The sequence below is a fragment of the Sorex araneus genome, chromosome X, assembly GCF_027595985.1.
Source record: "Sorex araneus isolate mSorAra2 chromosome X, mSorAra2.pri, whole genome shotgun sequence".
NCBI classification, from domain to species: domain Eukaryota; kingdom Metazoa; phylum Chordata; class Mammalia; order Eulipotyphla; family Soricidae; genus Sorex; species Sorex araneus.
Genome location: NC_073313.1, coordinates 332,039,719 through 332,066,158, shown reverse-complemented (window position 1 = coordinate 332,066,158; position 26,440 = coordinate 332,039,719). Strand labels below are relative to the sequence as shown.

The following is a 26,440-nucleotide window of genomic DNA, read 5'->3' as shown; positions in this document are numbered from 1 at the left end:
ACAAAAACCCCAAAGCAGGAAGAGAGCTGCAGACTTAATCCTTAATCAGAAAGCTTTTTCCACCCTTTCCCCCATCTCTCTTTTGGGGTCATACCCGACAATGCTCAGGAATTACTCCTGGCTCTGTATTCAGCAGTTTCTCCTGGCGGTGCCCAGGGGACCATATGGGATGCCAGGGATTGAACTTGGGTCAGCGCATGCAAGGTAAATGCCCTACCCATTATACTATCTCTCCAGCCCCAAATCAGAAAGCTTTCGTTTGTGTTTGCAGATATACAGAATGAGCCTCTAAGGTCCTTTGCCCTCCAGGAATTTTAGACAACCCTGGCACTCACCAGCCTAAAAACGACCCTTTCTAAAGATACACTTTTCTGTTCTTTTCCCACATAGCAACTTCCCGTGACTCAGCAGGCAAGACGGTTCTATAGGAGTTGAGTCCACCAGCTGTCCTTGTACTTGCTGGCTCGTGGCTAATAAAGCTCTTTCTGTACCGTGCAGTTCATCTTGTCTCTCCATTGACTGGTTCCCTGAACAGAAACTGCTTAGCAGCGCCCAGGCCTTACCAGTTACAGTGTTTCTGCCCATCACACATTTTGAAAACAGCTGTCCCAGAGAAAGCCGAATACTCCATGAATGTTCTAGGAGAGTAGCTAAGGGGCTGTCGTAATTCTGGTCTGGACACTGGTCAACACCTCTGACCAGCAGCTGAGCACTGTAGACTGATCATCACTATCATCACTCCAGTGAAGGGCAGCACCTCATGAGGCTACGCCGAGGCTGGTAAAAGATGATCCAGCCCACAAGCCCAGTCCAGGGAGAGGCTTTTCCAGGTCCACACCAGCCCCAGTTAGGACAAGCAGCTCACAGGAGAGCAAGCCCCTCCCTAGGACACTGATGGGACTCCTTTCCAGGGACTCACAGGGAGTGCCCAGTGAGTGCCCAGGAGTGCCGAGAGAAGCCAGCTAGAGGACAGGGGACAGGAAAGGCCCCTGAAACACAGGCTCAGCTGTGCACGGACACTGAATATGAAAGGCCACCTTAGGTCTCCACATGTATATGGGGTCCTGTGTGCCTCAACAGTGGCGCTAGGGCAAACACTCCAGTAATGTTTTACCTATTAAAATGAAAAAAAAAATTAAATAACCGTGATTGACAAAGTTATTGGTAGTTGGGTTTTAGACATTATGCTCTAGCACCAATCCCACCAGCCCTGTGGATTTCCTTCCACCAGCGTCCCCGAGTTCCCGCTGGTCTCACTCCACCCTCCCGGCAGCCGGTGACCTTGACAGGCATGTTTTCAAGTTTGGTGGTTGTAGTTTGGATCTGGTGTTTTCAGGGTCGAGACTGTGGTTTGGATATATAGTTATAGCGCTCTCCCCACATTACCAACAAACCAGGAGGCCCCTGACCCCTGCTCCGTATTTTGGGGGGAGAATTTAGAGCCAGACCTAAGTCAGCCCTATTCACCCGCAGCAGCGCCACATGGGGTCGGTAGGGGGCGCTGTCTGTCCCCAGGACCATGAGCCAGCCGGCCTGCGCCTGCGCAGAGAAGTCCGTGGCTCCGAGCAGGGATGCACTCCCACGCCTGCGCAATCCGACCAAGATGGCGGCGGCGGCGGCGGCCCGCCTGGGCCCGGGAACTGCGGCAGCTGCCTGGGGGCTGCGCAGGCGGTAGGTGACGAGCGCAGAGCTCCGGACTGGGGTGCCCCTGGGCTTAGCCAGCACGGGGGTCGCCGCCTCGCCGACCCGCCCTCACCTAGGCTGCAGAGCGACAGCGCGCCGGAGGAGCCCGTGACGTCCGTGCGGTCGCACTGGGGAGGTGGAGCCCCGCGGTGGGCGTCTGTCCGGCGAGGGCGCTGGGAGCCCCCCAGTTCCGGCAGACCCCCGTCGTGCGGACCCAGCCTCCGAGAGCCGGTGTCTGCGTCCCCGCCACGGGGGAGGCTCGCCGACGGCAGCCGTGGAGACCGAGAGAGGCGCCTCTTCAGCCCCGTGGGGTCCCCCCGCCCCGCCACGTGCAGCCTCGCTGCAGAGTCAACACGGGAAGCCGCCCCCGCCCCCTCCCCAGCGTCAGCCCCCACGGGGAGGGGACCCGGCCCGGGGGGACGACCTCTCGGAGGTCACGCAGCGCCCCTGGGACGCAGCTGCCCCGAGAATCCCGATCCCTGGGTTTCCTCCCCGTGCACACCCCCAGCTCCGGTGCCGCAACCCCTGCAGGGCGCCCCCGCCTTAGGGCCTGGACCCCAGTGACAAGTCAGGTGCAAGGGCCCGAGAACCCGAGGGCTGCTGGCCCATCCCTGCCGCTCCTGCAGCTGGAGGAGAAAGGGGCCTAATCCGTTAGATCTCTTCATGCTAGTGATGCGCCTGAAATTTAGGAGTTCCTCAAAAGATTTTAGATTGCAGAGGGATTTGTTGCCGCGTCTTCCTTTCCTGTCTGGGCTGAACAGCAGATCTTTTAAAAAGCTTTTAGTTTGGTTTTGGGGCCACACCTGGCTGTGCTCAGGGCTTCTGGCTCTGCGCTCAGGGATCATTCTCAACTGGGTTGGGGCTGAGGGTTGGTGTGGTTGGGACCCTTTGGGATGCTAGGGATCAAACCCCGGTTGGTCGTGTGCAAGGCAAAGGCCCCTTCCCTCTGTGTTATTGTCTGGCTCTTTCTTGAGCAACTTAATTCACTTTTACTATTACGTTGTCGGGCTGGACTGATAGCACAGCGGCAGGGAGTTCGCCTTGCATGGGGCCGACCAGGGTTCAATTCCTCCACCCCTCTCAGAGAGCTGGGTAGCTGAGAGTATCCCCTCCCCCCCCCCAAAGGCAGAGCCTGGCAAACTACCCTGGTGTATTCGATATGCCAAAAATAGTAACAATTGGGCTGGAGTGATAGCACAGCGGGTAGGGCATTTGCCTTGCACGCGGCCGACCCGACTTCGAATCCCAACATCCCATATGGTCCCCTGAACACCGCCAGGGGTAATTCCTGAGTGCATGAGCCAGGAATGACCCCTGTGCATTGCCGGGTGTGACCCAAAAAGCAAAAAAAAAACCCAAAAATAGTAACAATAATTCTCACAATGGAGACATTACTGGTTCCCACTCAAGCAAATTGATGAACAGTGGGATGACAGTGATTATGTTGTTTTAGACTTTAGCTTGTCCCTTCCAGACCGCTGTTGTGTTTGGCCCACACCCCAGGGGTTCTGAGGGCTGAATCTTGGTTCTCCAGCCTGTGGAGCCTTTGCCCAGCATCTGAGTATGTTTTTAATTTACCCTGACGCCTTTTCATTGCACTTGGGCCCAGCCCGCCTTGTTTTCCAGAGTGGACAAGGTAATGAAGGGGCACATCATGGTGGTTGCCAACATTTATTGACTGTCTCCATAGCCTGGCATTGTTTTGGGCACTTCAATGAGTTATTTGGGCATATCCCTTTGTTGTTTTGTTTTGTTTTGTTTTGTTTGGGTATCTCCCCCCCCACTTGCCTATGATGGAACTTCCATATGTCTTTGCGCTTTAATTTTTCTTTTCAATCTTTTATGGATAACTAGCTTTGCCAGCAGCTCTTGGGGCCTGGGGGCTGCTTTCAAGCCTCCTCAGCCCCAAATGCAGGGGTGCAGGCATAATAGGTCAAGCTAGGACCCAGCAGTGCAGGGCTGGGTCCAGGTGCCGAGGGCAGCTAGGGTGACCTATAGGGAGAAAGGGGCTAGCACTGCTTGGGATCCAAATCTAGGTCTGAGATATGCAAGGCGTGTGCTTTGAACTATCTCCAAGCTTTATCAGATGATTTTGAATCTTGACTGAATTTTTGGAGATGAACAGAGGTCACCATGCCAGTTGCTGGGGTCACAACAATTAGTATAGTTCCTGCCCTTAATGACTTTACAAGTGAACAATAGGTGAGGAATGTTAAGAAAAATTCAAAAAAGAATCACATGTCTGTTTAAGATTCTTCAATACACCTGTGAAAGCCATAATGAGTAATTACAATTTAACATGAATTTCAAAGTTAATTTGCATTTAATTTGCATAACGTTGATTTCTGCATTTTTCACCAGTGTTTTTATTTCCTTTCCTAGTAATAATTTGGTTTTCAATCTTGTTCGTCATGGAAGAATAACCAAACAACACATTTTGAAGTGAAATAACTAAAATTCATGTTACAGTGTAATACATCTCCACAGAACCTCTGGAGTGAGAACTCGGGGCTGAGCCACTGAGGCTAGGTTTGACCCAGGCATTTGGAGCACCTTTGGGGATGATGGTGTGTTTGTGCAGGGTGCCTGGTGATTGCACATCTCTGCTTCCTTACCTGGTGATGGTACATCCCTGCTCCCCGGGCCTCCTGGGACTGTGCATAAGCCTGCTCCCCTCCCCAACTTCCAATCTAAAAGCTTCTATAAATTGTTGATTTTTTTTAGTACTTTGGAGAATAGCAGACTATCTTAAAATTTTTGAAGCATTCTTGTACTTTCCAAAACAGGTAACAGATGTTATCTTTTCCCAAGGAAACAGTTGCTGAAATAGGAAAGGAGGGAAATTTTTTTCATTGTGTTACTTTTGAATTTTGAATCATATGACTTTGTTGCCCGTTTTTTTTTTGTTTGTTTTTTGCTTTTTGGGTCACACCTGTAGATGCTCAGGGGTTACTCCTGGCTCTGCACTCAGGAATTACTCCTGGTGGTGCTCAGAATGGGATGCTGGGAATCGAACCAGGTCAGCCGCGTGCAAGGCAAACGCCCTACCCGCTATGCTGTTGCTCCAGCTCCTGTTGCTCGGTTTTTAAAAAATAAAATTTTTTTTTCAGTGTTAAGTGAAATTTTTTTTTAGTGTTAAGTGTTTTAGTTCTTTGCTTTCTTGATGCAAGAATCTAGGTTATTAACCACTAATGTAGATTCATTTCTTACATTGTACCATACTAGTCATTAGGGCTAGAATTTCCACTTGAGCTTATTTTCTTCTAAAATTGTTTGCGGGGCAGGAGAGATAGTACACCTCTGAAGGTGTTTGTCTAGAATCATGCTGACTCTGGTTTGGATGCCTTCTACCACGTATGTTCCCCCAAGCAGTGCAGGGGTCTCTCCTGCACACAGAGCCAGAAATAGAGCCTCTGAGCACTGCTAGGTTTCATAGCAAACGTGATTAAATGGTGTGTTTAGATTGCTTGCCTGAGGAAGTCGAAACAATATTGTGAATGGAAAATAAAAGTTTGAAAATTATGCCAAAAACAGTAACGATAGGTCTCCTCCTCCTGACCCTGAATGAGCCTGCAACCATTGGGAAAGATGAGTAAGGAGAGGCTGCTAAAATCTCAGGGCTTCAAGGAATAGAGACGTTACTGGTGCCCGCTTGAGTAAATCGACGAACAACGGGGATGACACTGATACAGTGATATATATGAGAAGTGAGCTTAAGAGGTTTGCATTTCGTGTCTTTTCTATTTGTCTTTCAATGTAGGTTCTGTCATCTGATGGCTCTAAACACCATTAAGAAACAGTCTCTGCATCAGTTTAGACAGAGGCCACTTCTCCCACGACCTGAAGCCTTACGCCACACAGGTAACATTTTGTTTTTCTGAAAGAAAAAACTGTTTCACAAGCTTATGAAAGTACTTGACATTTTGTGAGTCATGAAAGATGAAATTGCTATTCAGATGTCTATGGAAAAAACAGGTTTCTTCCTAAAACATCACACTCGACTGAAATTTTTTGCATGCACATGTTGTTGATACTCAACTTTGAGAAGCCCCATGATCCTGAAAGAGCCAGCAGATCTGTGACATCTCAGTCATCTTGTCTACCACGTTCTTTAGAGCATAAATTACCCAACTAACTATTGTTGAGGTGAAAATATAGAAAAAGTTATAAATGAGTTTGTGTTTCAAAGGAGCTAATGCATTTTGAGTTACTACGTATTTTGATAGAATACCCCAGAAATCAGTAAATTTGTAACCTTCACCTAGCCTTCCAACATGGTACTTTGAGAATTGTTTTTGGCAAAATTAATCAGTTTCGTTGACAATCATCTTGATATTACGTGGTTTCTTTTTCTTTAATATTAGAAATAAATATATGGAGATAGGAACTCAAACTTATTGCAGTGACTGCCACATGATAGGGTCCCTTGAGCGGAGGCGTATGTGTGTATCTGGATAAAGGCGTACCTGTCTGTGCTTACAGAACCCGACTCTGGATTCAGCTCTTGTCCCGTCTTTATTTCCAGCTTGTCTTTGAACACTTTGGGTTTCTCTGCTAGACGCTGACAGGATAGTGGCAGGAGAGCTGTCAAGATAGGTGGGGACTTACCTGCTGCTGTATGCTAGGGCCAGAACAGGAGTATCTGGCCTATTTCCTTGAGTCACAATAACTTAGACATTACTATGAAGTAACTCAGCAAGTTAAGGTATTTGAATTGACTTTTTGTTGTTTTGGGGCCATACCCGGCCTTACCCCTGGCTTAGTGCTCAGGGATCACTCCTGAGTGGCTCATATCAGGGGACTGTATTGGGTGCTGGAGGTCAGACCTGGGTTGGCCACGTGGAAGGCAAACACCCTACCCCCTGTGCTATAGGTCTGGCCCCTTACTTAGAGTTTTAAGATTTGAATTATGTGATCAATTAGGTTGCTCAAATTGGAAACCTAATAATTTTTGTGTTTTGTTTGTGACTTTAAGCACCATACCTCTTAATACCAAGAATAATAGGAAAATTTGTTTTAGATACGTCTTCCTTCCTATTCTGTTGTAACCCTCACTACACTTTTCGGCATCCTTCTAGGAGGCATTAAACCTATATTTGGTATTATTGGAAATAATTAGAATAATTTTGCTACTTTCTGGTTATGTTACTCTTGAAATAACTTTGTTCACTCTCAACAGAGAAAATTTATGCAGTGCTACCTCATAATGTATTCATTCATAATTTCTACTTTAGATAATATATCAATCATACTTTTTAATTAACACTTACCCCTTCAAGTATTTTTGTTTGCCACATCTGGCAATGCTGAGGGCTTACTCCAGACTGTGCTCAGGGATCGCTCCTGGTGGGGCTTGAGGGACCTTTTGGGGTTCTGGAGATTGGATCAGGTCAGCTATGTATAAGACAAGTGCCCCCTGCTGTACGGTCTCTCCACTCCCTGCCTCAAGTCTTCTGAAATGTTTTCTTTTTGCACATATAGTTTTATTCAAATGAATTGAGTAGGAAGAAAAAGCTGCATTTAATTCTTCAGATATTGGTAGAGGGCCTAGTGTGTGCAGAGATTTTAAATTAGATGACAGAAATACTTGGTCAGACTAGGGCTAAGAGATCTCATTTACTAAAGGTACTGGAGGTACTTTCTTCTGAAAAATTATTTCCTTATAATACAGATTTTTAGAAGGGATTTACTAGTTGGAGGTAAAAATACCTCTGACCAAGAACTTGGATATTGAGGATACCATTTTTAGAGGGAGTCACTCCCAGTGGTGCTCAGAGGCCATGCAGTGCCGGGGCTCAAGCCCCAAGTTACTAGCTGATTATACTTTAGAGGACAGGGACTTCAGCAGAACATCTGGGAGGTTCCTTTCATTTTCCACTTCATCAAGAAAATGACTTAATATCAGTTAGCTGGAACTGCTTGTTGAGATACAAAATCAAGGTTCAGTGATCAAATTGGAATCTTTTTCTTTTTGCTTTTTGGGTCACACCCAGCAATGTTACTCCTGGCTGTGCACTCAGGATTTACTCCTGGTGATGCTTGGGGGACCATATGGGATGCCAGGGATCCAACCCGGGCCAGCCGTGTGCAAGGCAAACGCCCTACCTGCTGTACTATTGCTCCGGCCCCTCAAATGAGAATCTTTTAATGGTTAAGAAAAGCACGTCCTGAGTGGAGATGTACAGGGATTCTTTAAGGAGCTTGCCTTGCAGGCGGTGGACCCTGGTTTGATCTCAGGCACTGCATATATGGCCCTCTGAGCACTGCCATGGGTCACTGCTAGGCTCAGAACTAGGAGTAGGCCCTGAGTGTGGCCCATCCCCCCACCCCCCAGCCTACAAGGGAAAAGAAAAAGGAAAGGCACTTCCAAGGTCCAGGATGTGGCTCAGAGGTTGAGCACATGCCCAGCAGGTGTGAGGTCCCCAGCACTTTGTGGCCCTGAAAGCATTGGCAGGAAAAGGAAAACACTTCATATCAACCAAGTTTTGCAAGTATAATCTGTAAAACTGTTGCTTTTTATTTAAAAAAAATTTTTTTTAATGAATCACCTTGAAATAGTTACAGACTTGCAAACTCTCGTGATTATCTTTCAGTCATACAAAACTGTTATTTTTGATATTTATCCTTTCCTGATATATGTGACATGAGGATTATGAGAGTACACTGATCTCAGACGATAGAGTGATCTCAAGGCTTCTTATTATACTTGGCACAACAGGTACGGAATGACATTCTGCATGGTGGTTTAAGCAGGTCAGCTCTGGAAAATTGAGCGTGCTCAAATCTTGACTGTCATTGGACTGACTTTGAACTTTAGTTTCTTCCTTTATAAAACGGTATTAGAAACAGTGTCTCCTTGGGAGGATTAAGGATAAAATCGTGTAATTCAGTGAAAATGCTCAGCACCATGTCCGGCATATGCTGATTATGGTTCACTTCACCAGTAGGTTCTTGGAAACTGACTTTAAGTAAAATAGTGTGTAAGAAAGATGAAACTAATTTTACATTAATTCAAACAAGTCCTCTTGAGTTTTTCTGGTCTCAAAAACACGAACAAACTTCTGTATACCCACCCCCGCCCCTGTTCTAATATTAAACAATAATTTGTGTTCACTCAGTTGCTTTCCAACCCAGCCTATCTTATATCTTAGCTGCTCAGAACCAAAGGCAGGAGCAATGCCTGGACAGGAAGCCTTTTCCTTGTAGGACACACATGGGGGGCACACACACAGGGACACACACAAACCCTACCCCCATCACTCATAGCCTAGGACAATTCTGGCACCTGCAGGCCTAATGGGTATGTGAGTGGAACCCAGGGCCCTGGAGGAGACGCATGCATGTGGGGAGAAGGTATGACATCCATATCGACAGGGCTCTCACTGGGAATCTGGTTCTTTTTTCTTTTCCTTATTCAAAATATAATGAAATAATGGTATTCTGGGACTTGTGGTACTTGGCACTTTGGAAAGAAGAGAATATGGTATTTTGCTATATTAATGTGACAATGATTATGACTTCAGTAATTTTTATTAAATAGAATATATTGAATTAGATATGTTCAATATATCTAAGTTAGATATTTTATAGTCATTAAATAGAATATATTGAATATTCCTTATTAATGATATGCTTAACTACTTACTCTAGGTTATACTAGAATTTATTAACAAAACTGTCAGAACAATTAGATAATACACAGTTCAACATAATTTAGGTGTTTTGATAAATTTTTTCCTTTAAAAATTTTTATTCAGGGGCTGGAGCAATAGCACAACGGATAGGGCATTGCCTTGCACGAAGCAGACCCGGGTTTGATTTCCAGCATCCTATATGGTCTCCCAAGCACCACCAGGAGTAATTCCTGAGTGTGGAGCTGGGAGGGGGGGTGGAATTCTTATTCTGTCTGCTTGGGCATTGATACCATTTTCTTTTTCAAATTTTTCTTATTTACTTTGATTCTCTGCAAATGAGTACATCATAGTCTGTAAACTTGCTAAGTACTGTTTTTTCTGCAATAATATTTTCTTCTTTTTTTCTCTTTTAGTGAGATACATGTTTATTCAAACACAAGACACTCCAAATCCCAACAGCTTAAAGTTTATTCCAGGAAAACCAGTTCTTGAGACGAGGACTATGGATTTTCCCACCCCAGCTACAGCATTTCGCTCCCCTCTGGCTAGGTATATTATCATTTATCATTTGGTTTTACCAAAAAAAGGTAAATAAGTGATTTTGGGTTTAAGGTAGCCATAATTAGATGTTGTGTTTTTATGACTGCTGATTTTGTTTTTTTTTTCTTTCTTTTATTTTTAGTGTAGAAAATATTTTCTAGTAAGAAATACAGAAAATGAAAGTCAGTATTAGGAAACTTCTGATATTTGCTGTATTTGAGAGATCTCTGGTATATCTAAGAATTTACGTTTATTTTTTGGTGGTGCTGGGAATCAAACCCAGTACCTCACATTATTTGAAGCATGCTGTATGTTGGAGTACATCCCCAACCCAAGAAAAAAATTACCAAAATGATAATTCTGGTGAATAATTTTTCTGCATACAACCATTGTATATGTCTCATTTAGAGGAATTAGATGTATTCTTATCTCAGGCATAGGTTTTAAAATTTGTAATTAATAAAAACACATTTTCTTTGATCTAAACTTGCCACTTCTGGGGCTGGAGCAATAGCACAGCGGGTAGAGCGTTTGCCTTGCACGCGGCCAACCCAGGTTCTAATCCCAGCATCCCATATGGTCCCCTGAGCACCGCCAGGGGTAATTCCTGAGTGAAGAGCCAGGAGTAACCCCTGTGCATCGCCAGGTGTGACCCAAAAAAAAAAAAAAAAAAACCCAAAAAATAAAAAAATAAACTTGCCACTTCTGAGAATATGCCTTAGAACATTGCTTTTGGCATTGCTTGATATACGCCACAGTAAAAAGTGTTTATATTAACCACCCAATACCAGCACATACACATATATGTTTAATGGGATAGTTTTCACCCTTATAATGTGTAATATATTCTTAATGTTTTCTTCTTTGTTCTTATATTGTTTTATTTTACTGGGTAAAAATCTGATCACCTCATAAATGACTTTAGACCTTATTGGTGGCCGTGAAAACACTACTCTAGGGGCCAGAGAGATCGTCCAAGAGATAAAGCACTTGTCTTGCATGTGGATAACCTGGATTCTACTCTCTAGTACCACATACAGTCCTCCGAGCGCCACCAGGGGTCACACCTGAACACACAGCCACAGCTAGCCTTTCAGCACTGCTGGGAGTGGCCTGACATGCTTTACCCACCCCCCCAAAAAAAATTACTAGTCTAGCAAATACTCATATGCATACAATTTGTGTTTGAGGATTGTATTTGTAGCCTTCTTGGTAACAGTAACTGTTTCTTTGGTCAATATTTTCACTTTATAGTTTGTTTACTCCAATGTTGAGTTAGTACATTTTATATTAAAAATTTTAAATGAGAAAAAAATTCATTTACAGATTATTTGGAGAATAATTCTGTCAGGTGTTTCTTTGGCAAGACCCCCTACAAATAAGCTTTTTGACCCCCCCCCATTGGTGACAGAGTTTTTCAAAAATAGGAATTATTTATTGCTAGTAGTACTTGGAGCGTGTAGGTCTGTGCTGGGTCTGGCAGTTCTGGGGATCACTTCCGGGTCTTACACATGCTTTACCACTTGAGCTCTGCCCAGCCCCGTGTTGTAGCAGATTTAATAATCAGGAGAGTTTACCTATGCATTTTCATCTTGGGCATTCACAAGATAAGTTTTCTGAGCCAGCATCCTCCTCCGCTAGTCTTAACAGCTTACAGTTCAGTCAAGCTAGTCTTTTGAAAGTAGCCCATTTCCTGTTTTCACAGAATTTATCTTCAGCCAAGCAAAACTAATCTTTTGTTTTAGCAGAGAATGTTTTGCTGTAAGCTAGAATAGTGGGTGACAGTCTGTGAAATACATATCTAGTTTCATGGGTCTGTGAAATATATCTAGTTTCATGGGGCCACAGGTGTAAAAACCATGGAGCTATTTGGCAAGAAGTGTTAAAAGAGCTTCTCTAAAGGACAGGAGAAATTTCCCAACTGGTGGCACTGAGTACAGCACTCACTAATGGTGAACTTGATTGCTGTCTACTAGATTGAGCAAGGTTAAAAGCATATCAGTCATCACAAATTGGCTTTTATTAACTTATTTTCTAATAATCCTATTTTCATTTTTTTCTAGTTTTATTGGAGTTAGAAATATGAAATAAGTTTGCAGTTATTTCAAACTTGTTTGAAATAACTATAAGTTTGGTTATAGTTATTTAACCAAGGGGGAAAGCTGTTGGGTGGAGGGAACCTGGGGGCATTGGTGGAGGGAAAGGGACATAGGTGGTGGGATTGGTGTTAGAACATTGTATGCCTGAAACAACTCTAGTATGAACAACTGTGTAAGTCACAGTTCCTTAATGTAAATTGGGATGTTCTGAGTGGTTCCATCTGCTGCAAAAAAAAAAAAAAAAAAAACCAACCAACCAAAAAAAAATAAAAAACCCAACCCCAAACCAAACTCCAAAACAAACAAACCACTGAGCTAGAGTGTGAGCTTTATGTGTAGACAGCAGCCTGTCTTGTTCCCTGTGTCTGTGGTGCAGTGCCTGGTGTCTGGAACTCAGAGGGTGTTAAATATTTGTTGAACGTAGAGTAACGGATGGAATGAATGAGTAAACAACAGTTAATCATCTGACAGGGAGGCATTTTGACTTGTTTCTCACTCTGGCACAGACAGAAACGTAAGCAAATGTAGAACCAGTCTGTAGTGATCTGTGAAAGGGGCATCTATTTCTGTAGTCGACATATTCATTAGTTCAGTACTATTTTAGTCAATGTTAAACATACATAATTGTTTTATCAGATGGGGAAATTTTGTATTTTGGGTGGCAAAATAAAATAAGTTTCACTAGGCTGAGTTGATAGCTTCAAGCCACCAAAATCTAGAACCAGATATGTGTTTTTGGGACATGTGTTACTGGGAGAGCACATGCTTCCTGTGTGTGAGGCCAAGGGTTTGAGCCCTAGCATGACTCTCTCCCCCTAAAAATAAAGAAAACTTTGATAACCTCAAATATGAAGTCTTTGTTTAATATTTTAAAAACAGCATAGTTACGGGATAAAAGAATGCCCTTTTGTTACAATGTTGAATATGATACAGTACTCAGAATTTTCAACAAAATAATTTAAAGGCATGTGTTTGAGAGTATTGGGTTATAAAACACAAACAAGAACCTTGTGGCTACATACATATTTAATATTGAATGGTATTTTGGGCCCAGGGCGGTAGTACAGTGGGTAGGGCGCTTGCTTTGTATGTGGCTGACCTGGATTCAGTCCCTGGCATCCCATCTGGTCCCTTGAGCATTGCCAGGTGTGACCCAAAACAAAAACAAAAAAACAAAAAACTCAAACAATTTTTAAATACCATTAAAATAAAGATCAGAATTTTTAAAAATTTTAAAGGGGCTGAAGCAATAGCACAGCTTGTAGGGTGTTTTCCTTGCACACGGCTGACCCGGGTTCGATTCCCAGCATCCCATATGGTCCCCTGAGAACTGCCAGGAATAATTTCTGAGTGCATGAGCCAGGAGTAACCCCTGTGCATTGTGTGACCCAAAAAGCAAATAATAAATAAATTTTAAAAATTTTCAAAAATTTCCCTTTGCATTCAATCATTTGCTTCACCTACACAACCCTGCAACTACTTTTTTTCTTGCTAAATGACTTTGAGGGGGTGTCCCTCGCCACCCAGAGATTCCACAGGGGGGCTTATGGGGAGGAGGTTGTGCTCAGGACTTACTCCTGGCTCTGTGCTTAGGGGTCACTCCTGGTGGCACTCAGGGTTGTTGTACTCTCTCTCTGCCCCGGAAATGACTTCTTAAAAGGGTCGGGTTTTTTTTTTTTTCAGTTTTGTTGAAATATAATTGACCTGAAATATTATTTAATCTTAGGTATACAACGTGGTGATTTAATACATTTACACAATGTGAAACAATTATCAGGGCTGTAGCATAAAGATTAACAATTGTTCTTTTTGCCAGTTTAGTTTTGATTTTTCTAGAATTTCATTTAAATATAACTATATATTTTCTTGTGCCTTTTTTTTAGTTTAAAGCTTTTGAGAATCATTCTTATTTTTAAGTGTCAGTAATTCATTCTTTTTTAATACTTAGTAGAGCTGTATTGTATGAGTATATAGACTTTTTAGTCATTCACCACTTTGACTTTTTTTGCAATTATAAATAATGCTGTTACAAGTGGTTGTGTTTTCATTTCTCTTGGGTTAATGGCTAGGATTAGGATTGAGCGGTTGATTACTGTTGGAACGAGAGATGAGCATGTGAAAATTCTTTTACTTTCTTTTTTACTTTTGTTTATGTTTACATTTTTCCAAGTAAAACTTTTTATTATCTTATTTCTTACCTACAGGCAGTTATTTAGGATTGAAGGAGTTAAAAGTGTTTTCTTTGGGCCAGATTTCATCACTGTCACAAAGGTAAACATAAGAATTTTAAAATAAGACATGGAATATTTCCTAATTCTGGTTCCTATGCCCCTATCCAAAATTCATTTTCTTAATATATTTTGCATATGCAGTTACTAAAAACCTCAAGTTAAATTTGCTTCTCATAGTTCTCAAGTTAACTATTTAATAGAATTTTCAAGTTTAACTCTTTGTATTTTCTGATGAAAGTGATTAAGTCAAATCTTTTAATAATTGGTATTGACATGTATTTCTCAGAAATGGGTGCTGATGTATCATAGAAGCCATACTAGGAAAAACTATAAAAATGTACACATTAAAAAGATTTTAAAAATATTGATTTGTTTTTTGTCTTTGCTGGGTGGAAATGCAGCATTTTCCTTCAAATATTTGCAGGAAAGTGAAGAGCTAGACTGGAATTTACTGAAGCCAGATATTTATGCAACAATCATGGACTTTTTTGCATCTGGTTTACCCTTAGTTACTGAGGAAACACCTTCCGGAGAAGCAGGTATTGAGTAATTAATATTTTATCCTTGTTTTTTTAAAGAGTTTTTTACTTTCTTCACATTGTCTTGGTTTTATTTTTTAATTTTATTTTTATAAAGTTGTTCACAATAGTTCATTACAATTTGTCTTGGTTTTAGAAGTCTTGAGAATACAGATTTTCATCAATTACAACACAGGTACATCTTGGATATTGCTATAGACCACAATAAAGTGATAATTGCATTCAAGCAAGTTATAAATTTCTTGGTTTTCTGGTGCATATGAAAGTTGTATTTATACTATACTGCCACTGTTAAGTGTATGGTGGCATTAACTACCAAATGTATGTGGTAGAGTCACTAAAATAAGCACATGGTGGCAAAAAGGTGCCAGTAGAGTTGCTTAATGCAGGACTGCACACTCCTTCAGCTTGTACAAATATATATTATCTACAGAGCACAATAGTATGGGACACAGTAATGCAGAGTCCTCTGTATTTGGCTCTGGTGTCAATTCTGGGGACCAAACTTCATAAGTATTAGTTTCATCCACCAGTTGGATAAAACTATATATATAAACTGAATCTATTAACAAAACCAAATTCATTATTATAAAGGTTTTCATATATACAGAAAGTAATATGATGGTTACCAGTTAATCTTCCTCTCAGTTTTATATCTTTAGTGTGACTGTCATTTTGAAAAGCATAAATTGAGGAGCTGGAGCGATAGCAGAGCAGTTACGGCGTTTGCCTTGCACGCGGCCAACCTGGTTCGATTCCCAGCATCCCATATTGTCCCCCAGCACCACCAGAGTAACCCCTGAGCATTGCTGGGTGTGACCCCCCCCACAAAATAAAAAGCAAAAATTAATGCATAAATTGAAAAGAAAATTTAAAATAAACAAAATCATAAATTGAAAAAGCCACTAAGCCACTGAATCATCCCAGGTAGATCCATCTCTGGATTAAAAACTCTGAGGCCTTCTTGGGATGGGGCGGGCAGATTCCCGTTCTTTCCAGAGGCCCAGGCGCTACCACCCCCGACCTCTGACATATGGATGGCCCTGCTCCACAGCTCCTGGAGTTCAACCCCTCCATACTTCACAGCACTGACACCAAATTCGAAAGTTAGGCAGAAGCCCACAAAGCTCCATGAGCAGAAACAGTAATACAGAGGCTCAACCAGTACCAACTGGCTCAGTAAACCCTTAACACAATGACTTTAGTAAATACCATTGTGAGGTATAACAACTATCATCATTGACTCTTACTGATGTATTTTCTGATAATTCCATTTGCCATTTTTATTCTAACAAACAGTAGGAAATAAATTTATTTGTGCCTGCTAAAGATGCAGGCTTGAGGGTTGGGTGGGAAATTGGGATGTTGGTAGAGGGAAGGTCACATTGGTGGTGGACTGATGTTGGAGCGCTGAATGCCTAAAACAACCATATTATGAACAGTTTCATAAATCTGCACTGTAGCACTGTCGTCCCGTTGTTTCATTGATTTGCTCGAATAGGCACCAGTAACGTCTCCATTGTGAGACTTGTTGTTACTACCTGTGGTATATTCAATATGCCAAAAACAGTACCAGTAACTTCGTAAATCATGCTGTTTAAATTAAAAAAAATAAAAATAACCCAAACATGTAAATTGAGGGCCAGCAAAATAACTCAAAGGGCTTATGTGCATGCTTTGTATGTGGGAGACCTGGTTTGACTGCCAGCACCACATGGTCCTCTGACAGGTGTAACACAAAAACAACCTGAAATAGATTTTTTAAAAACCTCTACAAATTAAACCACTAAATTGAGAAATTGAAGCCATAACAAAGTGGTATTTCTTTTTAACCACTCCTTTTACATTTAAATCCAAGCACTTTTCAATCCTTGACAATGATGAAAGTATACAAATTTACTGATTAAAAATTCTTATTTAATATTAGGTTGGACTGGAGCGATGGCACAGTGGGTAGGGCATTTGCCTTGTATATGGCTGACCTGGGTTCGATTCCTCTGCCCCTCTCTGAGAACCCAGCAAGCTACTGAGAGTATCTTGCCCACATTGTAGAGCCTGGCAAGCTATCCGTGATTCGATATGCCAAAAACAGTAACAAGTCTCACAATGGAGATGTTACTGGTGCCCGCTTGAGCAAATTGATGAACAATTGGATGACAGTGATACAGTGAATATTGAGTTAAGTTGTTTCACCTTACTCCCTTTTATCATCAAATGTTGAGTTGATTGGGCCTGAGCAGTAGTACAGTGTATGGTCCCATGAGCCTGCCAGAAGTAATCCCTGAGCACAGAGCCAGGGTTAAGCGCTGAGCACCCCCGGGTGTGGCCCAAAAACAGAAACAACAATGTTGAATTGGTCAGGGGTGGCGGCATATGCAGCAGTGCTTGGTTCCTGAGCATCACTCCTAAAGGTGCTCAGGGCATCATATGTCAGGACTTGAACCCAGAGCTCCTGCATGCAAGACATTGACTGCAGCTATTTGAATAAGAGCTTGGGCTCTTTTGATTTTTTTATTGGTGGGGGGCCTACACCCGTCTGTGCTCAGGGCTCACTCCAAGTGGGGCTTGGGACCATACCGGGTACTGGAGAGTGAACCTGGTTCTGTTGTGTGCCAGGCAAGTGTTATACCCCAGCTCCCCTTCCTTTTCTTTTCTTTTTTTTTTTTTTAAGAATTAAATGATCTTTCATTCCCCAAGTCATTTATATCACCATAGTAAGTTATATGTTCTATATGTGGGATATTTGTGGAGTTTTGGTTGTTTGGGTTTTTTTTTTTTTTTTTTGGTTTGGAGGCCACACCTAGTGCTGCTCATGGCTTTCTTTTAGCTCTCTGCTCAGGCATTACTCCTGGTAGTGTTCAGTGACTATATATAATGCTGGGGAGCAAAGAGAGTCAGCCACATGCAAGACAAGCAGTTTGATCCTTGTACTATGTGTCTGGCCCCATGTTGCATATATTTTTGAGACTTTAGTTAATATCACATAATTTTGGTGGGTTTTTAAAGATTATTTTTATTATAGTTATCTTTTATTATTATTTTTGTTATTGTAGTTTTGGCCCACACCTGGCGATGCTTAGGAGTTACACCTGGAGGTGCTCAGGGGACCATTTGGGATGCTGGGGATTGAATTCTGGGTCGACCACATGCAGGACAAATGCCCTACTTGCTGTACTATTACTCTGGCCCCAGTCATCTTTTACTATTGCATATAAAAGATGTATCTGGACAGACACAATATTTGTATTATGCATAGATAATTGTACCTGCATTGATACAGTGTTTCAATGATTGATGTCTTATTTATAATTATGCATAGATAATTTTATCTGCATTGATATATGTTTTAACTATTGGTATATTTTATTTATTCTAGCATCTGAAGAGGATGATGAAGTTGTGGCAATGATAAAGGAATTGTTAGATACTAGAATACGGTATGTACTAATTCTTCTTTCTAAGATCAAATAAACTACAGAGTCAGTATTCATTGTAGCAATAAAATTTTGGTTGCTTGTGAAATTATTATTGAGTTGCAGAATAAGAATAAATTAATGTAACCTTTAAGACTTAACCATGTCTAATTAAATTTAAAGACTGCGCATTCCCTATGGTCATTCTGTACATGTGTTTGTTTTGGGATTACATTTGGTGGTGCTCTGGGGCTACTCTCAGCTCTGTGCTCTGGTCATTCCTGGTGGGGTTCAGAGGACCTTTGTCGCTGGAGAGTAAAGCCTGGCCTCCTGCTTGCGAGCATCTCTGGCCTTACTCAGTATTTTTAAATGATCAGTGTGACCCCAAAACAAAACAAAAGAAACCAGGTTCAAAAAAAGTAAATTTTCTGGTGTTGTTTGTGTTTTTGAGGGGCCCACCTTAGTATCTACTTCTGCCTCTCCTCAGAGGACCTTGTGGTGTCTTTGAGATTGAACTTGGGGCTCCTGCATGCAGAACTTGTGCTCCACTCCTTTGAGCAAGCCCCCTGGTTCATACTGTTTTTCAAATAAAGTTTGTATTTATAAATTACAAAATTCAGAAATGAGCAAAGCTCACCAATAGTTACAGAAATCAGAATAATGGGTGCTGATAATTGAGAGAAACAAATAGAGGGAAGCACATTAGAATCTTGTGGGGTGCTAATGTTCAATTCTTGGTCTGGAACAAATGTTTGTGCCCTTTGAAAATTTATTGACTGTATATGATTTATGTATACACTACATTTCAATGTAATGAAACTTTTCAAAGCAAAGTTCACCTGGGGAAAAAAAAAGCTACCTCCACTATCCACTCAGAAGAGGTAAATGTGTAGATATCATTGGTAATCACTATAACTAAGAAATTTGAGGGGGGCCGGAGTGATAGCACAGCGGGTGGGCATTTGCCTTACATGCGGCTGACCCGGGTTCGATTCCCAGCATCCCATATGGTCCCCTGAGCACCACCAGGGGTAATTCCTGAGTGCATGAGCCAGGAGTAACCCCTGAGCATCGCCAGGTGAGAACCCCCCCCCCCAAAAAAAAAAGGCAAAAAGAAAAAAATTTGAGGAACTGGAGTACATCCTTTGCATGCAAAAGGTCTGGGTTCCATGCCTTTCACCTCATGTGGTCCACGAGTGACCCCAGAGCCAGGTATAGTCCCTGAACACTGCTGGTTATGGTCCCAAAATAAGCAAAAAGTTATTACAAAAGTGACATTACAGACATTACAGAGAGGAAAAATATTTGTATGGTGAATTTTGGTACTTTACTTGAAAACGAAAAGATACAAATGAAATGTTATGTATAGTAACTATTTTTACAATAGTTACAAAAAGATAACAAATGAAATAGTTACATATAATAACTATCTTTACAGTATTTTCACTATTGTAAAAGTAGCTCTGATTTTCAGTTTTTACCATTATGAAATATAAGCTGTGGTCTATATTGAACAGCTTTGACAATAACTGCTTATAAGTCACCAATAATCACAAGTATTAATGTCACTGCAGGCCGACCGTGCAGGAAGATGGAGGAGATGTAATCTATAAAGGCTTTGAGGATGGCATTGTACAACTGAAACTCCAGGGTTCATGTACCAGCTGCCCCAGTTCAATCATCACTCTGAAAAATGGCATTCAGAACATGCTGCAGTTTTATATCCCAGAAGTAGAAGGTGTAGAACAGGTATGTCATTATTTATGATAGTTTGTAAAATACCTATTTGGGCTTTTCCCACTCTGGAGAAGTCTGTGTTCTGTCTTGAACATATATTTCTTTCTCTCTTCTCACACTTCTCTAAGTAAATTTCTTTAATTAAAACTATTTTTGCTTCACTGTAAGTATATATATATATATATATATACGTGTGTATATGTATATATATACGTGTATATATATATACGTGTGTATATGTATATATATACGTGTGTATATGTATATATATAAAATATATATTAAATATAATATATAAAATATTATATTAAATATATATATATTTAAAAAGAGATTCATGACCTGAAATTTTCTTCAAGGACCGAACCTTATCAGTGCAGTTGTTGCCAGACTTGAATATCCCCTATAAGTTAGTTAGCATAAAAAATACCTACTGTGATGGGGCTGGAGAGATAATATAGTAGGTAGGGCACTGGCCTTGCACGTGGCTGACCTGGGTTTGATTCCCAGCATCCCATATGGTCCCTTGAGCGTTACCAGGAGTAACTCCTGAGTACCGCAGGGTGTAGCTCCAAAACTGAAAAAAAAAAAAAAAGAAAAGAAAAAACCACCAAAATCACCTTGCTATACTGTGTTGGGACCAGAGAGGTAACATAGAAGTTAAGGTACTTGCTTTGCATGGGGTAATTCCTGGCACTGTATATGGTTCTCTGAGTACCTGCCAGGTATGGCTCCCAAACCAAAACAAAACGTAGGGTGTCATAAGCATTTTTATAAATATTGACTTAATCTTTCATCAACACAATATATCAAGTTCTTCCCACTTTGCATGTTAGGAAAGTAAAATCCAGAATACTGCTATTGTAGAAAGTTATGAAAGGAGGATTCAAAATTTCACGTGCTTGGGGCTGGAGTGATAGCACAGCGGGTAGGGCATTTATTTGCCTTGCACGCGGCCGACCAGGGTTTGATTCCCAGCATCCCATATGGTTCCCCGAGCACTGCCAGGAGTAATTCCTGAGTGTAAAGCCAGGAGTAACCCCTGTGCATCGCCAGGTGTGACTGAAAAAGCAAAAAACAAAAACAAACAAACAAACAAACAAAAATTTCACGTGCTTTTATAGATGAAAGTTAGGTCCTTAGTGGAAGAGCTCAGCTATAGACATCGTATTGATCAACTTGCTCCTTTGTGTGTGTGTGTGTGTGTGTGTGTGTGTGTGTGTGTGTGTGTGTGTGTGTGTGTGTGTGTGTGTGTGGCGGGGGGAAAGAGGGGCAGCTATTCCCTCTAGGACTGGAGACCCTGGAGACCCGGGACCTATGCCCTGGCCGTGCTGGGGGGCAGTGGGGGGCATTCAGTGCTAAGGAGTGAGCCCAGCCTGTCACATCTGTAACACATATGCACTGCCTCGGGAGCCACATTCCTGACCCCTGTCCACATGCTCCTAAATATGCACAGCTCATTGAGAAATCGTATTCTTTGTGCAGCAGATCAGAGTACTGAATTGCAGAGTTTTAACTGTAGCCTGGTATCAGTATTTTTCTGCCCCCAAATACCTTGCTATAGTCTCCAAGAGGTACAGCACAGCACCTTCTCTGCTATAATAATTAGTGAATTTTTTTTGAGGGGAGGTGACACCTGACTGCTTAGGGCTTACTCCTGGCTCTGCAATTGAGGATCACTTCTGGTGGGTTCAGGGCACCGTATGTTGTGCTAGAGATCAAACCCAGGTTGGCTGCATGCAAGGCAGATGTCCTACCTGCTGTACTATCTCTCCAGTTCCAACTGTCGTGTTTCTTAACAAGAAGAGTGAAGGAGAAAAGAACACATGGAGGTTAGAAATTTGAAAAAATATGAAAAGATGGGTAATTATTTGCTTCTAAGAAGATGGCATCTCCTCATAGATCCTTTAAGAATCATTCATGTGTGGATAGTGCTACAGTGTATCTTTTTGATACAGTACATATCTCCTCTTTGATCTTTGTTCTTTGTTTGAAAGGAAGGCCTCCTTTGATCAAAAGCCTCTTTGTGATGTTTTTGCTTTATGATTATGAATAATTTCCTTGGAAGACTTGTCATCTAGGTCTTTGTGTTCCTTTATCATCCTTAGGCCTGTTTTATACACATACTAAATATAGTTTGTATTATATACATATTTTGAAATGTTCTTCCAAATTTGAGGATATTCTTCCACAATTAGGAATTAAGTGACAAAATTATTTGGATTAGATGTTGCTGAGATTGGATATTAAGTACCAATTCTTAGAAAATAAATATGTCTTTCAAAAATTATAATTGGGGGCCAGAGAGATAGTACACTGGGTAGAGAGCTTGCATTGTATGCAGTCAACCTGGGTTCTTTCCTTGGTACCCCATGTGGCTCCCTGAGCACCACCAGGAGTCATCCCTGAGTGTAGATCTAGGATGTTACTGAGAACCATGGAGTTAGGTACAATTATTATTTTTTTAAGTTTAATTTTGTGTTTTGTTTTAGAAGCCTGCTCAGGAGTCTCTCCTGCAGTGCTCAGGGGCCATGTGATACTGGGGATCAAACCTGGGTCTCCCACATGTATAGCATGCGCTCAGCCCATTGAGCCATGTTTCCATCCCTAGGGTGGGTGATGAACTACCAGATTATGAATTTGAACTGATATTATAGCAGATAGGATGAAGAAAAAGCATAATTGATTTTTCTTCCAGTAGTCATTATTTGGGGGGGAGGGCAGCTACACCTGACAGTGCTCAGGGGCCACTGTCAGTAGTGCTTCAGGAAGCATCTGTCATTGGACCCAGGCCCCCTACTCGCCAAGCATGCACCATGCACGCTAATCCCTTGAGCTGTTTTCCTCTCTGGTATTTTTCTTAACTTATTAGGGTAAAAGTCTTTGTGTAAAATGAATTTTTGAGTAAGATAAAGTAGTCGAGTATGTGTTTATGGATTCAGTTTTCTTACATATTGTATTTATTACTTCTTTATCCAATTGAGACTCTGCTATTAGAAGTCTCTTTTACAACATGATCAAAAGAGCTAATTATTTTGCCAAAGATGTAGCAAATGGTAGAGCACATGCCTATCATGTGTGAGGCACTGGATTTGATCCCAGTCACCGCTGTCTGTGGCCTCCTTAACAATGAAAATAAGAGAGATCAATGTTTTAATTTGCTTTTTTAATTTAAAAAAAGCAAAATTTCAGTTTGCTTTTTTGTTACAATGTTAGATGTGGTACAGACTGCATTTTGAGCACTATTGATATACTTCCTTTTATTGGCGTGATGTGTATTGCTATACTTGTATTCGATATGCCAAAAACAGTAACAAGTCTTACAATGGAGACGTTACTGGGGCCCACTTGAGCAAATAGATGAACATCGGGATGACAGTGCTACAGTGCTACTTGGGAATATTTCATGTAAGCTAGTGATAAAAAAAATAAGGAAAATAGGAACTAATGATCTTTTTATTCTTAAATTCTCTCCTTTTTCTTTTCTGGGGACTTCAGGTTATGGACGATGAAACAGATGAAAAAGAAGCAAATTCACCTTAAAATTCATCATTTGAATTTTCTTTGGGCCCAGCGTTGGACTTGGACAATATATACCAACTTTTATTAGTAATATTAGGATTAATAAAATATGCTCTTTACTTGAGAATGATGTATAAATATCGTGTGTTTGCTTTACCTCATATGAGTTATTTATAACATCCTGAATCATCTGTGCACGTGGATTTTATCCAGAGATATTTTTATGTTTGTTCTTCATTTCTCATGGTCCTTCTTTGCATAATGTGTGAAGTAGTTTAAAATAGACTGTTCCCCCCAGCTATCTTCTTTATATATATAAGATGAGAAAGTGTTTTAAAAATATTCAAAATTGCCCTAGATTTTTATATTTGAAATTATTTTAATCAAATGTTCACCTTGTTTAAAAGCAAAACAAACTAAACATTTCTAGTTTAGAATGGTATCTTTCTCAAAGCCCCTATGTAGCAGTGCATAACTTTTCACTAATGGATCAAAAAAGTTATAGCAAAAACTGATAAAGAAGCCAAGTTTCGGGGCTGGAGCAATAGCACAGAGGGTAGGGCGTTTGCCTTGCACACGGCCAACCCAGGTTCGATTCCCAGCATCCCATATTGTCCCCTGAGCACTGCCAGGGGTGATTCCTCAGTGCAGAGCCAGGAGTAACCCCTGTGCATCGCTGGTTGTGACCCAAAAAGCCACCAAAAAAAAAAAAAAAAAAGAACCCAAGTTTCAAGGCTGGAGAAATGGCTTGTTGGGCTGAATGCATGTTTTGCATGGTGGAGGCCCAGATTCAATCTCTGAATGGTCCCCTGAGCACTACTAGGAGTGACTCAAGCATAGAGCAGGGAGGAGTCTCTGACCACTGCCAATTATGGCCTCAAAGCACAAAGAATAAATTTACAGAACACAGAGACAGAGCATGCTGAATTAAGAAAAACTGCCTCAACATGCTCTAGATTTACCTTATCAAACAAAATCTTAGGAGAACAGTTGAGAAACTGTTTTGGTTCTTTTTCCACTGGCTTCTGACTCAGGGAACTGTAATCTGTCCCATGGATTCTGCTTTTTCAGAGAGCCCATGTAGCAAATAAGACTTGTGCCTCATTTTTCTATAGCGTTTCTGAGATAACAGTTCACAGACAACATCAGGACAATAGGGAAGTAGGATGGTACATTGCATCTGCAGTTCTGGTCCCCATAGGGTAAAGAAAAAAAAATTCAACAGTTTTGAATGCTGGGAATTACATTTTTCCCCCCCAATCACTGGGTTCATAGAACCAGTAAGGTTGGAGAATTAGTTCCCTGTAGAATAAAGGAACAAAGCTGGAAATGGTGCAGCAGTAGGCAGAGGTCAGAATAGACATTCTTAGTTGTCTCTTGAACACACATTGCTGCAAAAAAGAGGTCCTCTTAATTCTCACTTGGTGATGTACCAAGGGAAAGAAGGTAGTTACACCTCAGTCTCAAAAAATGCACTATAGTGAAGTGATGCTAGTAAATGACCCCATTTCTCTTTGCCAGTTTGTTAGACTGTGTGTGGACATAAGACTTAGGTCTGGCCAAGGAACTCTAAGGAAGACAATTGATGATTTCTGGAAAATGAGAGACAACTAATGGGTGGGGAGGGGGGAGGTTGGTAGGAGCTGCGCTTGTGCTCTCATTCCTTTCAATGTGATGTCAGACACCCTGTAATTCTTATGGCAAGCCAGTCCACTGTGCGTGGCAGAGGGGAAGGGGACAAAGGACCTGGAACCTTTTAGACATTATTGGTCATTGAGCAAGCTTGGGAATCGCCCATATTTTTCCAAGGATCCTGTTTCACAAAAGGCGTCTCAGTTTGCAGTTGGATGTTGTCAGATACTCTCTCATTTGAAGACTTCTAACAACCTAGTGAATCGTAGAGGCAAACTTGGTAAATACTTTTGCTACAGTTTTATTCGTGGCAAATAGTACCAAATGCCCATTTATTTTGGAGTTTTGGGGCCACATCTACTGGTGCTTGAGGGTTCCTCCCAACTCTGCTGCAGCTTTGATCTCAAGCACTGTGCCAGGGATGGAAACTGGATATGCCATATGCAAAGCAAGTACCTTCACCCCTGTATTAGTTCTCTGGTCCTCTAAGTGACCAGAGAGATGAAAACATGTAAAAATTAAGGGGCCTGGGGCTGGAGCGATAGCACAGCGGGTAGGGCGTTTGTCTTGCACACAGCCGACCCTGGGTTTGATTCCCAGCATCCCATATGGTACCCTGAGCACTGCCAGGAGTGATTCCTGAGTGCAGAGCCAGGAGTAACCCCTGTGCATTGCCAGGTGTGACCCAAAAAGAAAAAAAAAATTAAGGGGCCTGAGAGATATTACAGCAGGCAAGGGACTTGCCTTGTATAACATGGACATGGGTTTGATTCCCTGCACCGCATATGGTCTCCTTAGCACTGTCTGGAGTCGTCCCTGAACACAGAGTAGCCCTGAGCACAGCTGGGTTGGTCCCAAAACCAAAATAAATACAAAATGAATCACTAGGTATAGTTTAATAGTTTAAGCAGGTAATGGTTTTTAGTTCTGAAGACTTAAATTATGCTAACCTTTCTCCTATACAGGTCCAAAGATGGGAAATAATCATTCACAATTAGTTGAGTTTAGCAAAACCAAAAATACTGACCCTAAAAATGTAAAACAATTTAACATGAAGTATTTGCTTGAAGACACTTTAGAAATATGGGCCACTTAAATCCGTATTTGGAACTAAGATCGCCAAGAGTAAGCCAAGCACTCAGAAGGTATTTTACTAACCAAATAGGATGAAACCCTGTACTGAAGATGAGGAGCAGAATACTATTTCTTATAGCAACCTTACGCAGAGCTCTCCCTGTGACCAACCCCACGCTCCGAGCCTTGCCGTTAGGTAGTAATTGAATCCTCTCCCTAGCCTTGTGAGGCACAGTGCAGCAAAGCGCATTTTCCATCCCAGTACAGCTGAAGTGGAAAGCAGGCACGCGTGCGCCCTCGCCTTCTCTCTGCAGTGCCTGCTGTTGTTAGACTCTG

The 26,440-nt window shown here is 41.6% G+C and overlaps 1 protein-coding gene across 2 annotated transcripts; it reads left to right on the top strand.

Annotated features, from left to right (window-relative positions):
* Nucleotides 1-1,565: 1,565 nt before the first annotated feature.
* Nucleotides 1,566-23,525, top strand: NFU1 (NFU1 iron-sulfur cluster scaffold). 2 transcript variants are annotated; one of them, XM_055121822.1, is made up of 8 exons: nt 1,566-1,671; nt 5,444-5,544; nt 9,731-9,866; nt 14,161-14,227; nt 14,612-14,726; nt 18,103-18,163; nt 19,714-19,888; nt 23,375-23,525. In XM_055121822.1, exons 1-8 carry the CDS (start codon nt 1,604-1,606, stop codon nt 23,417-23,419), a joined length of 768 nt encoding a protein of 255 aa, XP_054977797.1. In that variant the 5' UTR covers nt 1,566-1,603; the 3' UTR covers nt 23,420-23,525. The 2 variants fall into 2 exon arrangements, with proteins under 2 accessions (XP_054977797.1, XP_054977798.1); XM_055121823.1 differs by lacking the exons at nt 1,566-1,671; nt 5,444-5,544 and having other exon boundaries at nt 9,821-9,866; nt 14,589-14,726.
* The last annotated feature ends 2,915 nt before the right edge of the window (nt 23,526-26,440 follow it).